The 13,287-nt window shown below is 36.1% G+C and overlaps 1 protein-coding gene across 3 annotated transcripts in view; it reads right to left on the bottom strand.

Annotated features, from left to right (window-relative positions):
- The window catches only part of SUGCT (succinyl-CoA:glutarate-CoA transferase), a 332,254-nt gene that overhangs the window by 303,224 nt on the left and 15,743 nt on the right, over positions 1-13,287 (bottom strand). For 2 of the 3 annotated variants that reach the window (XM_064506601.1, XM_026121394.2), the window contains one exon: positions 11,679-11,799. The exons of the other annotated variant lie outside the window; for it this stretch is intronic. In XM_064506601.1, coding sequence (XP_064362671.1) covers positions 11,679-11,799 — 121 coding nt within the window. The remainder of the gene's footprint in view (positions 1-11,678; positions 11,800-13,287) is intronic. 3 annotated transcript variants of the gene reach the window in all.

The following is a 13,287-nucleotide window of genomic DNA, read 5'->3' as shown; positions in this document are numbered from 1 at the left end:
ACTGTCCTACTCCGTGGCAGCATATGAAGAACTTACTCCTTGGCCTTGATTAACACCATACAAAAAAACCCTGCAGTCATAGTTTATTTTGTTTAATTTCTTTACGAAGTTTTTGTGAGAGTAGGCCCCAGAAAGCTCTGATCCCAAAAGTTATTCTTGCAGAAATATATATTTAGAATGAATAAACTACTAAATTTGTCAATACATTTGATACCTATATATTGATGACCTTCTTCATTACCTGAATAGTTGCGTAATTTGGAAACAAGCCATAACCCAACATGTATTTTTTTTATTGTGCGAGAGAAGCATAATACCGTCTTAAAGTTCCTGCTTCATGCCAAAAAAGCTGTTCTTCACTGCAAAAGGAACCATTTTATTAATCTACAAACATGTAGTTTCCATTGAGAATTACAAAGGAGCACATCAGTGCGGGGCAGAAAGGCAGTAAAGCATTCAACAAAATTACCACAGTATCTAGAATAAGCAAGGTCATAACTCCTGTGACCTACCCTCCTTAAGATAAGCTCATCATCAAATTTGATGGCAGTTTCTTTCACATACTTATCCCAAGGTGCACAACAAACACTGACATCACTCAGCTTGATATTAGAAGGGGGTCAGTAGTTATCCGCTGGCTTGTTCCAAACACTTCAATGTGAATATCCTAATGATAATGGTGTCCATTCTCATAATCTGTATGATTGCCTAATCTTTCATTTTTAATTCTACTACCATCTTGCTCTGAAGGACATAATAGGTAGCAAACTGCACAGATAAAAGGAAACCTTTCCTCTACAATGCTCTGACAATTTCAAATATCTGATCTTCCAGTTTCACAGTATGCCTTTATCTACCACTTTTGAGAAAGAAATGACTAATATCTGCATTATTTTTTATGTTGCTTTTGTATTCCCAATTACTTACCTCCCTTAAAAATCAAAGACAATCCAGTTCTCCAGTGCTCATGTCAAAACTCCTATTGTTTTAATTACCAGATCCCAAAACTTATTTTAATTTTTTTCCAACATCGTCATTCTTTGAAAACCAAGTAGCCTTTTGGCTACACCAACACACTGAACAAGAGTTTTGGCTGATACTTCACATCCCACCGGGAGCTTCATTTAAGAGCTACTATGTAAAAATTGATAAAACGTTTTATGAAGAGAGGATTAGGTGGCCACAGTGGCTCCTCCTGACAACACATAGCAGTATAAGTCAATTTGTTCTTGAAAGATATCAAACAATTCAGATTCCACAGCCTTCTCTGACAATCTATTCCCTATCCCTACCATGAGAACCATTTTCCCTTCAAAGTCTAATTTCAATCTGTCTTTTGCAATTTTAGCCCTGTCTCCGGTGGTTGAAATGAACAGAATATTCCCACTCTCTTTTCAAATATTTTTGCAACAAAATGTTGCAAACTATTATGCTCCCTCCTCTACTGTCTCTAATTTAGAAAGAATTGAGGTTTTCAAGCTACCTTCTTTCATATGCAACATTTCTCAGCCATAGATTTTTTTTTCCCCTCTCACTCTTCGTTTGTCCACATCATTTTTGAAATACGGCACACAAAAGTAGACCTAGCCTTCCAACTAAGATCTCACAGACGTGCAGTAGAGCAGAAAAAATAGTCTTTTAGTCTAGACTTGTCTTTATATGATGCTAGTCTTTCATATAACAACATGACATTATTGACTCATGTTCAACTTTGATGACATGCCATCACCTTCAAATCTTCTCAGAAAAACCTTCTCTAACCCACTGTTCCCCAAGCTATATTAATGCACTTGATTATTTCTGCCTAAATGCACACTGGATTTCCTCCCAACTTTTAATTCTGCCCACTATGTTTTATTTGTGTAGACAAATTGGACACATTCATTTTTAATTCTAATCCTGCTGAACGTCTGTACAAGTGGACTTTGAGATGCATGGAGATCTCAGGAACTTGCAGTACAGCTCTTACACCAGGACTATATCATGCCCATGGGGCTGTGCTGACACAGGTACTGTTGGGAATTACGCACATCTCTGGCTATGGCAGGAAATAAACTGAGCAGAGCTGCTGAGGACAGCCCTACACAACTCTTCCAGGAGTCAGCCACACTCCCAGAACTAGTTAGGAGTTCCCTTTCCCATAAAGGGCAGCACAAGACAAGAGAGCAACCATTGTCTTCTATTTATAAGCCAGCTCCAGATTCCCTCTGCCTCTCAACTCTAAAACCCACAAAAACACCTTGTAGCTCTTGATCATACGAGAATTTTGTGATCAGGCTGAGCAAGAAGGTTGGTGATGGGCATTCTATTTTATCACCCGTTTTGTTCAAAAAAAAGTATTGAGCAACACCTGGGTTTTGAGGTATTACCTTCCATGTCAAACCTGAAATACCAAAAGCTATTCCTTTATATAGCAACAAATACCTAAGATAGCAGAGATGGTTTATCTGATCTCTCTTGAACCTATTTTATTACTACTTTTTGTATATCACATTTCCCTAGCTTATTTACAAAAATGTTGTGCGAGAGTGTCAAAAGCTTTACTACAGTCAAAACACAAGGTTACTACCCCATTACAAATGGAAATTAGACTTTCCCAATAATGATATGCATCTCTAGAAATACATACAGTTTGCTACTCCACTCCTCATAAAACTGTGTTCTCATGGACAATTTTACCTCTGGTCCATGACTAACTTTCTGTAACAGGTCACTCACATAAAAATTCAAACTATCAAAAAAAGTGACAGACTAGTCTTTAATCCATCCATTTTCCAATTGCAAACTGCCAAAACTAACAGACTGGAGAAGCGCAATTTTCTTTTCCAATGTTGGAGGACTCTATTTTTAATCTCATCAAGCTCAGGCAGACATTTTATATTTCCCCCCCCCCCCCAAATGCATTATGTGATTACTATCAGTACATAAATTTGCACCTTAAGACTTGCAAATTTTTCTTTTTTTGAGAGAGAGAGATAGGTATAATATTCACAGTTCTCCAGACCTGCCTTTTCATTCTTAAACAACATCAAGAACTACTGGAAGCATGACATGCAGTTTGTTCCAACAACACCTCTTTTTGACATATCCAACTGACGATGCATTATATTCTGTTATTAAAAAAGCAATACATCTGTTGCAAATTTCTCTATGAAATTCTTTTCACTGAGGACAGGTACCAAGACACCAACCCTCCCTTTTTGTGCTGTTCCCAGCCTCCTTAATTATCTCATTCTCTCAAATTATTCTTGCTTTTAATATATTTAAAAGATTGCTCATGTGTTTCTACAGCTGAGAATTTGAAGAGTTACAGCTAATTCTCATAATTTCCATTTCACCGTTCTGCACACCACCCTGCTTGCATTGCTTAAGAATTTTCATTTGAGCCTGTTCAGCTCTGCACCTTGCTATTTAGATATTCTTCTTGTCGTTTCAGCATTTTTCAATTTAGTTTACCTAGTTTTACGGTCATTTGACCAAATTAACTTTTTTCATTAGAGGAAAAAAAAAAAAAAAAAACTTTTCAGTAAATTTGGGTCTCTGAAATTTTAATACAGGATTACTAGATTCATGATCAAGACCATTTCTATAGTCGCTATCATTTAGCGACAACTGTAGTTATTGCTTGAGACAACTTCTTTCCTACTTGTATGCTGTCTCAATGAATAGTAATTTTCAGCATCAAAAAAATATTTTTCCAATGACAGCACATTGTGAAATATGTTTTTAAGTAGAATCTATCATTTTGGGGGCAGGTAATTATCAATTTGCACCAAGTAACTACATTCAGACCTATAACTATCTAGAAATGACAAGATCCACATGAGGTAGGGAAGTGGGCACCACACCATAACTCCCAGTTATCTGTTATTGTATAGGCCAGAATCATTTAGCAAAAGGGAGTCTACAAACTATACCTAATCCAAGGCAATTCCACATGCCTCACTGCAGTTAGTTCATAAATTAGAGGATTCTAAGAACCCTTTGACTAGCCTTTGCCCCACAAAATGCACTGTGGTTGCTTCCCCCCCTCCCCACGTTGTGGAAATACTAGAAGCAAAGTAGTGTATGTATCAAAACTATAACATTACATCTTCTCATGGGAAACAGCTGCAAATTATCACTACAAAATAAGATGCATTTGAAAGTATCAAATGCTAGTCTTTTGAGTTATTAATAACTTTAATGTAGAAAGGTGAAAAACTATTTTGCTTATCATAGATTAATCAGAATCACACAAGAAATGCATGAATTTCACCATTTACTTTTGCAGAAGAAATGCATTTATCCATAAGTCTTAAAGACACTATGCACATTAGAAAGGTGCGTATATAACAGTTCCAGATTTGGACCCATTTAAAACTCGGACAACACACAACACTTCTGTACACCTTTTGCTGCTCTTTCCACCTATTTTTTGTCATTTTTATGACACAACTGCTTGCTAACACACACAATTAAGAGTTTAGTACAGTCAAAATATTTGTAACAGAGTTTTTAGACTGCAGTTCTTTGAGACAGACTTTCGTTCTAATGGGTCTGTAAACACCCAAGAAATGCAATGTGTTACAGTAATACAAAGTCAATGATAAAAATACCAATCCCAAAGATGTTATCTTCCTAACTTTTTTGGTTCTGCTGGTTGAACTAAGAATATTTTTGCATAATAGATTATGACTATGGCTTCAATTTCTTTCATACAAATACACCAGAACATCTTTACAGGAGAAGGAGGAGAAACAACTAAGCATCACATCCATATTTTAAGTATCAGAATGACAGAAGAAGACATTTAAAGGAGATTTTATAATGCCACAAACATGGAAAGCAATTTGCATATGATACAGGATTACTTAACTTCCTCAAAAAGAATACGGAGAGAAAGCGGGCAAATAAAAACTAAGGAACACTAACTTCAGTACCTTCACCCGCCCACCAGAGAAAAGCAGGAACAATTCAATCAACAAAAATAAACAGAAGGGGGAAAAGAAATAGGTGCACCCAACAGGAGTAAGTTTTATCATTCAAAAACAAAATACAAAATTCAATGTCTTTCAAAACATATTGCCTTCAGAGCTTTTCAGAAAAAGTGCTTTGATTTGCAAACACTGTCAATGTTCTCCTTTTAAACAGTGCCCCCTTCTGTTCTGAAATAAACTGTGACATTCTTACTTGAAATGCTACACAGCCTATACCAATAGCAATAAATGGCCACTCCCTTGTGACCTGTACATGATTTACTTTAACCAGCCAATTTTGAACAACTTAAACCGATTTCAACCACAGAACTGTCATAATATATTATATTTAAACTAGTTCTAAGATTACTGTCATCAGCAACAAAGCCAACTTGTGAGTGAGAACAGACAATTTGGGGCTTGAAAGCACTCACAAAGCAGCAGGAATGTTGGGAAACGTCACGGAAATCCTCAGCCCAGCAACAGCCACTGCAAGGCTGGATACATTCAATCAGAACTGTTTAGATAAGAAATTCAGTTTACTAACCAGGAGTTCCAAAATGCCAAAAAGGAGACAGCTTTTGGCTTACTGATGTCTAAATTCTTCACCTACAGATGACCCTGGGCTTGCTGAAAAATTATACTCTATTTCATTTTACAATTGCTAACAATTTACAATAGTCCAGAATTTTAAAAGAGGCAATTCCAAATGAACATTATTCCTGTATTTAAGAAAACCTGCTGAAGCCTGAATAAACTGTAAAGTATCTTATCTCCTGACTCCTAAGGAGTGTGTCTTCCATATTTTACACAGTACTACAATACATGCCTATTCAGCTGAACCAGTCACCTCCATACACATTCTATTAATAAAAAGCATTTTATATGGTAGAGTCTGCTCTTGATCTTTGAGCTGTATAAGAATCAAACTGTTTTAGATTATCTCACAGAATGGTTCTGCTGTTTCTGAGCACAAGACTAGGGCGGAAGAAGGCTTGTTTTGTTACATTAGAAAAAACAAAAATTCTTATAGGTGTTTGCTTAAAAGCCCTAGAATTTCTGTTCCCTGGAATGAAGACTTGGGAAATAAGATGGGAGGCTTATGTCAAGATTATGCTTTTTCATTTTATTATTTCCATTAAAATGTCCCCAAATCCAGTAATGGGGAGTGAAGGGGGGGGCGGGTAGAAACCATGATACACGTTCCAGGTAAACACTTCTTAGTGCTTCAAGGCTCGAATCTCCCAAGATTCAGCCTGTGACATGCATGCTCCCTCATACCACATGTCCCAGCAGTTTGTCCTGACACATGTACTTCTGCTGTCCCCAGAGTAACTGAGTCTGCTCTAGCCTAGTACTGTATGACTCTCAGAACTTGTTTTGCTTTTGCTACTCACACCAACTGTGCATGTGGATACCACACAAAAACTAAGGATAGAAAGATAGTGTCCCCTCTGCTCTTGGGTCCTCTACTACTGCACTGTAGAAAAGGAAAAACAACTAAAACAGATTAGAATTCAAGTGCTGAAGGACTGAAAAACAAGACTGCCTGGGAAAGGAAGTTGCAGGAAAGCATGAGTCTGAAGCCAAAGCGGATAGGGAAAATCTGGTATTTGGTGAGGAGCTGAACAGGAAGCAGGAAAGAGTCTGAACTGGCTGAGGCAGGCAATCATGGCTAGGAACTGAAAAGGGAACAGGATACGGACTGGGAAGGAAGGGAAACAGAGCTGACAGAAAGACCAGACGAGCACACAAAGGCATCACAGCAGTGCTAGGCAATGAGGAGGCAGTGAGGCCAGGAGGAACCATACAGAACTGGAATTGGGACTGATTAGGCTACATTTAGCAGTGATACTGTGCTTTAAACAGGGAGACCAAAGGAAACATTAGATGAAGAGTAAGCTGGTGACATCTCCATGACATTTCACCTATCACCCAGAAGCAGAAATATGTTTAATGGAACATTAGCAGATGGCACAGATGAACCATTTGCAACTACAGCAATGCAAAATCCTCCAAAGACAGACCAGCTCCATCTGGCTTAACATCAAGGAGTATAAAATATAAAATTCCTATGCAACAAGCCACAAGAGTACATTACAATGAGTGCACCCATTGAGCATCTGAACCACTTCAAGGATCTGGCAAATAACCTAACTCATAACTGGGGCATAGCTATTCATGACTGTGATCAAGAATGCAAAATACAACCAGCAGCTGCCGAACCTGGCAATAACTGGGGTAAGAATGTTCTAAAACGCAAGTCTTTGGGAAAAGACTATTACTTAGCGCTGACTATCAATTAGTGACTCCGAACTCCCAAGACAAATGTATTTTCACACAAATCTCACAAATAACAGTCTTTAAAAAGTGCATGCAAGCACCATATCTATGAAGGGTAAAAAACAGAAATGATCTTATGCTAAAAAAAAAAAAAAAAAAAAAAAAATCTGAGCACACACTCTTTCAGATTGTACTGTATCTTTCCTTTGTACTGTCTACAGTGAGAAAGTTACTTTCCATATTTTTGGATGGACTTTAAAATTAAATCAATTTGGATATTGAATTTTTATATTTATATTTGTATTTAATAACTAGCTGAGAGACATAAAAGACAAGAATCTTAAGACATCTTGATCACAGCTGCTATCCAAGTTACGCTGTAGGGCGAGATACATTCCTTCAAATTACTTGTGTATTGATTGCATTCCATACCTATGATGTTCAAACTTGAAAGGTAATACAGTTCCAAAAATAAGAAAGCAAACCATTCCAGATGATATCCAGTCTCATTAATGACTTAAGTAAAATGGATAAGGAAAGCAGCATCCAGTAATTATTTGTAATTTATTAAATGAAGCAACTGTAATGTCTTCAGCATGTAGACAATAATGAAGGAAAGAAAATCAGATATTAAAGTTCGGAAAAGACCCTGATTCAGACACACTGGGCATGCTTATTTCTTAGCTACTTATTTGTTATCAAATATTATGTCAAAATGTCTGTCTCTCTATGTATTATCACATCTAAAACCTAATATAGTTCATGATAGTCATTAACATGACCAACGTAATACTGTCTGTTAACAGCAGTTATGATACATAAAACACACCCTTAAAAAAGCATACTCAAAACTGGCTGAGTTAAACAGCATAAGTCGTTCCACTCCTCCGTTCAAAGACCACACAGTGTAATTCATGTTATATTGTGTATCATTACCCTTCACAGGATTCCCAAACCAGAAAGGGCTTGAGAACTAACATACTTCTATTATCTCTGGTACAGCCTGTAAGTGAGGTGCAAAATGATGAATGAAATCTCACTGTTTAGATGTGGGATATGGGTTTCTGCAACCAAGATAATTTGTCTCAACAATTTTCAACATTTGGGAAGACAACTAGTCCATTTAATCTAAAGTTTGAGGCCAGCACATCTCTTACATCTGACAAACAATACTTCTCTTTAGATGTTCCTTAATTCATATTTTCCATATCCCTCGCTAGGCATTTTGTAAACACATAACTTTTGATGGCATTACCAAATCACCTCAGATTGTGTTCTCAGTTTCTCTTTCCATCTGAAACATTACATCTGAGCTCTCAGGAATCTACTAGATTCAGTTTGTCCCTGATTTATGCCACTTCACTTTAATTCCGAACCTTATTCTCTTGCATTGCCACAGGCATAGCTCCTGTCTGCAGTCAGAGGGAAGCGAGTACCACTTAAGGGCCTGTCAGAACGCAGTGTTACCTGCTTTCTGTGGCAATCTCTCACAAGCCCAGGCATCCATCTCGGATGCCTCAATTAACTTAAACTTGATTTTTGTTCAAAAATTGCAGTGTCCAAAATTAAAACATGCAAGACGCTGCTTATAGATAGATTCCTGTGCCCAAACGAAGCACCGCTCTTTTTAATACGCTTCCATATTCAAGAAGCCACAAGACAAAAAGGGGTTGAATGCCAAGAATAGTGAGCAATAAGTGTGAAAGATTCCTTGCAAAAGCACAGGATTGCAGATTAGGTCCCCTGCCTCTTTCAGAAAAGGAATATGAATTAATTCCTATGTTTACATGAACAGCTTGATGTGTTCAGTTACTGGGGGTTTTTTGTTTTGTTTTGTTTTTGCATTTTTCACTGGCAAAGCTATGACATAACTTAACATAGGATCAGACCAAAAATCCACCTTTTTCAGATATACCGATACAGCTAAATTGTAAGTATTCATTTACCAATTTGATCTGAAACCTTTTATATTGGTTCTTCAGATTGAGAAAGTTTCTCAAATCGATCCCTTGCAGAAGACAGCTCTAGAATGAGAATTCCCCCAACCATCTCCATAATGAACAGCAGTGTAAATAACTTAGCCGCCGTAATCTTATCTTCCTTGATTTTTTTAAGCCTTACTATACATCAGTTCTATAGGCTTTCAACTATTGACGTGTTCAGAGTAAGCTTATATTATTATATTCTATTATCTTAACATATTTCTACTCAAAATCTTTTTTTGGCCTATTCTGTTACAGTTTTACAGTCAATCTACTATTTCATTTCTCTGGACACTACTTTCACTTTTTAGGTTTTATTATTTTTAGCAAACTCCTCTGTCTAACCTCTGTTTGTCTAACCTTATTCGCTTATGGGGGGAAAGATAAAGAGTTCTCTGGTCCTCTTTTGATAGGTGATACATGTTTTAATCCAAGCTGTTAAATTAAAATACTTGCTGATAAGAACTGCTTAAGAGTTTGAGCTCCTTTTCACTGATTCTTGATTTTTATGCATTTTAAGTTAAAAGTTACTACATTAAACTTTTTATCCCCCCCAACACACACAAGAATATTTGAGTGCAGTACAGTGAACAACATTACAGAACAGTTTTTAACTATAACATTTTGAATTAGGTCACAGACATTTTAGAAATAAATCAGTTCTTTCCTCTCATATCAGTTCTCTGCCTAATTGCTCCAAGAAAAAAAAAAACAAATTATAGTGCCTATAGTCTTAGTATACTCTTCATAACCCCACTGCGACATCTACATTTGGTCTTGGTCTGGTTGCCTCTTTAACATGCTTAGATTGCAGCTTTGCTATTTCCTGCCTTAACATTACTGATTTCTGATCTCTTTTAGGTACTGGAGATTTTACATCTTCATTTCCAGACTGCATCATCCTTCAACAAATGCTCTTTGTCACCTGTTGACCTTTCCCAAGACTTAAGCACCCTTTGGCAAGTACATATATTTGTTCAAAAATACTAAAAGGAACTGATAATAGCAATTCCAATGTCACTCTCAAGCAATTTTCAATTCTGCAAGTTATTCTGCAACAGTTCCATTACAAGCCATAACAAGTACTTCTTCAGGATTTTAAATTGATCTATCAGTCTTGGGGAAAAGAGAGCTGATCAGAGTGCAACCAGAATTTAAGATCCCAAATATTTTTTACAGGTACCTGATAAGTATCACTTAGCTCTTCTTACCTCCAAACACCTTTTAACTTGAAGGATCAAAGTCTATCAATGAAATTATGAATATTTACACATCAGTTCAGTTTTAAACTGCAAAACTATGATCTTTGTCCATCTTACTTTGAAATTAAATTATATCTTTCCTTAGCCCATTACTTTAATCAAAGCTTGCATCTATTATCAGTAGAAGATAAAAGCATTCAAAAATAACATGCAGTATCAACAGGAAAGCAGATTTACCAAATCAAAGCCCAAACTATCAGAAATAAATTGTAATTTGGCTATCATTTTATTCTTTTTCATCAACTCTAGATATAGCAGCTATACCAACCCCCCTCTTCCTCCCTTCAAAAAAAAAAAAAAAAGAAAAAAAGAACACTTGACAAATTGCAACAGTGAGATTACATACATGAACAAATGTGAAAGACACTCTGGTTACTAATGACCAAACAAAAAAAGGTACATAAAGAAAGACAAGAAGAGAGGTTTCTCAGCAAGCCTGGAACGTAATTGCCTTCCTGTCCTTGTCTTAAGACACACAGGCATGATAAATTGTCTCAACTTACTAAATAGTTATTTGGTTTCCATTAAATGCTATCAATGCTCAATAACTAAAAAGCCAAAGCCATTTATTCTTCAGAAATTAAGAAACATAATAAGTCTAGTTTGTAACTAGAGTTTTCAAACCAGTCTACAAATATCTGTAGCTTCCCTGTTTTAATTTAATTGTATTTTAGCAGTAGACTTTACATGCACAGATCCTTTAATGTTAAGTGCTTGATTATTTTTAGTATTGGATTTTTCAGATTTAAAATTAATTTTACATGTATGCAGGCCCTGATATTCATATCCCTAACTCCTTTTCATTCTTCCCACCATTTCCAAGCCATCAACAACTCTTCTCCCTTTTCAGTGATCAATGAACAGACTGTAGCAAAGTAACATAAGATTTCCACAAACACAACTCTGCAACATAATTCAAAAAGAGAGAGGGAAGCTGTGGGGGCAGTAAAGAAAGCCCACTAAGATTACCAGATTGGAAACCTGTAACATGTAAAACATTTAAGATGGCACAATAAAACTGTCTGAAAAAAATCTAGATCACCAATCCATCCTAGGTTGGTTGTTTTCGATCTTCCAATTTAATTTTAACTGACATGAAAAAAATACTATGAAAGTCCTGTGGTTATATAAAAATGTAAGATGATTGGAGTAATAAAGGAAATAATGAACACAAGTTACTAATATTAAAATACCTGTTATTGAACAGTACACTACGTGAGGAGCAATCTTTTTAATGTCTTCATAGCCTAGACCCATTTCAGCCAGTTTCCCAGGGATGTAGTTTTCCACAAAAACATCAGACACAGCTGCGAGCTTTAAAAAAGAAAAGTATGAGCAAGATTTGTTAATGAGCTTCCTAAACTTCAAATTCCTCATGTAACTTAATATCTCACTAATCAAGATTGTTCCTGTCTTTCCGGAAGCAAAAAAATTCACAGACCTACACAGACTGTTTAGGTATGCTAGACTATGCATCTCTGCTAACTACACATTAGAGGTGCTGTGTACCTAGAAAAGACTCCCTATAAAAATCCTAAAACTGTTAGAGAAAATTGCAACATAACTGTGTTATCACTGTCATATCAATTTCCTAAGACCTAACCATAATTTACAGAACACTCATCAACTTGATATGCGCACTTAGTTTGAGGAAAAAGTGGGTAGAAGGGAGGCATCTTTACCATTCTTTGCCTTAGAAATAACTTTGTAAAATGTGCTTTTATTTCAAAGCTACTGATTACACTTACTGTAATACAGGCTAGATTTCCCCCTTTCTGTAAACAAAAGCAAAATAGGCAGAACAATAAGAGGTTCTTTGTAATAAAAATCAAATTAAAGTCACCTTAATTAGAACAGTGCTGTTAAATACTGTAGCAAGATTTTCCGCATCAGAACAGAATGAATGGCCTCATCCAAAATCTACTGAAGTTAAAGATTAATTTATGACTTTGATGGGCATTGAATCATAACTTCTTATAAGAAGTTATGGATAGATATACATAAATGTACTTGAATAAGACACATTAATTAAGAATTTCTGAGGCAAAAGAACTACATGTGAAAAGAAAGATGTAGGGCTTTTGGAAGTTGTAGAGTTTTTTGGTTCAGCTGTTTTTTGAGGAATTTAAGAAACTATTCCCTTACAGGTATACATGTATGTACGCAAGTGATTTGAGCATAACCTTAAGAAATGAAATCTTTTAGATTATTTGAAGCTGACTAAAGAGTAGGATTTCACGTATATCATGTAGCTGGCTGAATATATACCGTATATTGGAACTGTTATTATAAACTAGTGTCATCATGTCAGCAATCACAAGCATTATTGGGCTAGCATGTATGCTGTTTAGCTGAATATAAAGCCAAAGAAGCAGTCAAGCCAGCAAATATTTAACAAGAAAGATGCAAACTTATTGAGACGATAAGGCATGCATCTTATGAATGGTTTAACTGGATGTATGGAAGAAACATTAATAGCATTTACAGAAACTAAGTTCAACATAAGGTAAAACTGCATTTTTAAAAAACATTGTGAATTATTCTTAAAGGGGCCATGTCAAGAACCTCTAGGACTACTAGCTTTAAACAACTACAGTAATATGAAAAGCACCGTCCAGGTTCTAAATAAGCATTGCTGACTGTCAATGTAGACAGCTGGTCAGTTTTCAGTCTGTGATCCCATGTAAGTGAAAAGAGCATCATCTTATGGAAGCTATTAAAAAAAGCAGGCATTTGTCACAAGGAGGTTCTCAAGATGATTAAGGTTTCCACAGAGCTAACATCAATGTCAGCATTAGCTAG

The sequence above is a fragment of the Dromaius novaehollandiae genome, chromosome 2 (genome assembly GCF_036370855.1).
Source record: "Dromaius novaehollandiae isolate bDroNov1 chromosome 2, bDroNov1.hap1, whole genome shotgun sequence".
NCBI lineage: Eukaryota > Metazoa > Chordata > Aves > Casuariiformes > Dromaiidae > Dromaius > Dromaius novaehollandiae.
This window is presented reverse-complemented; position numbering and strand designations above follow the sequence as displayed.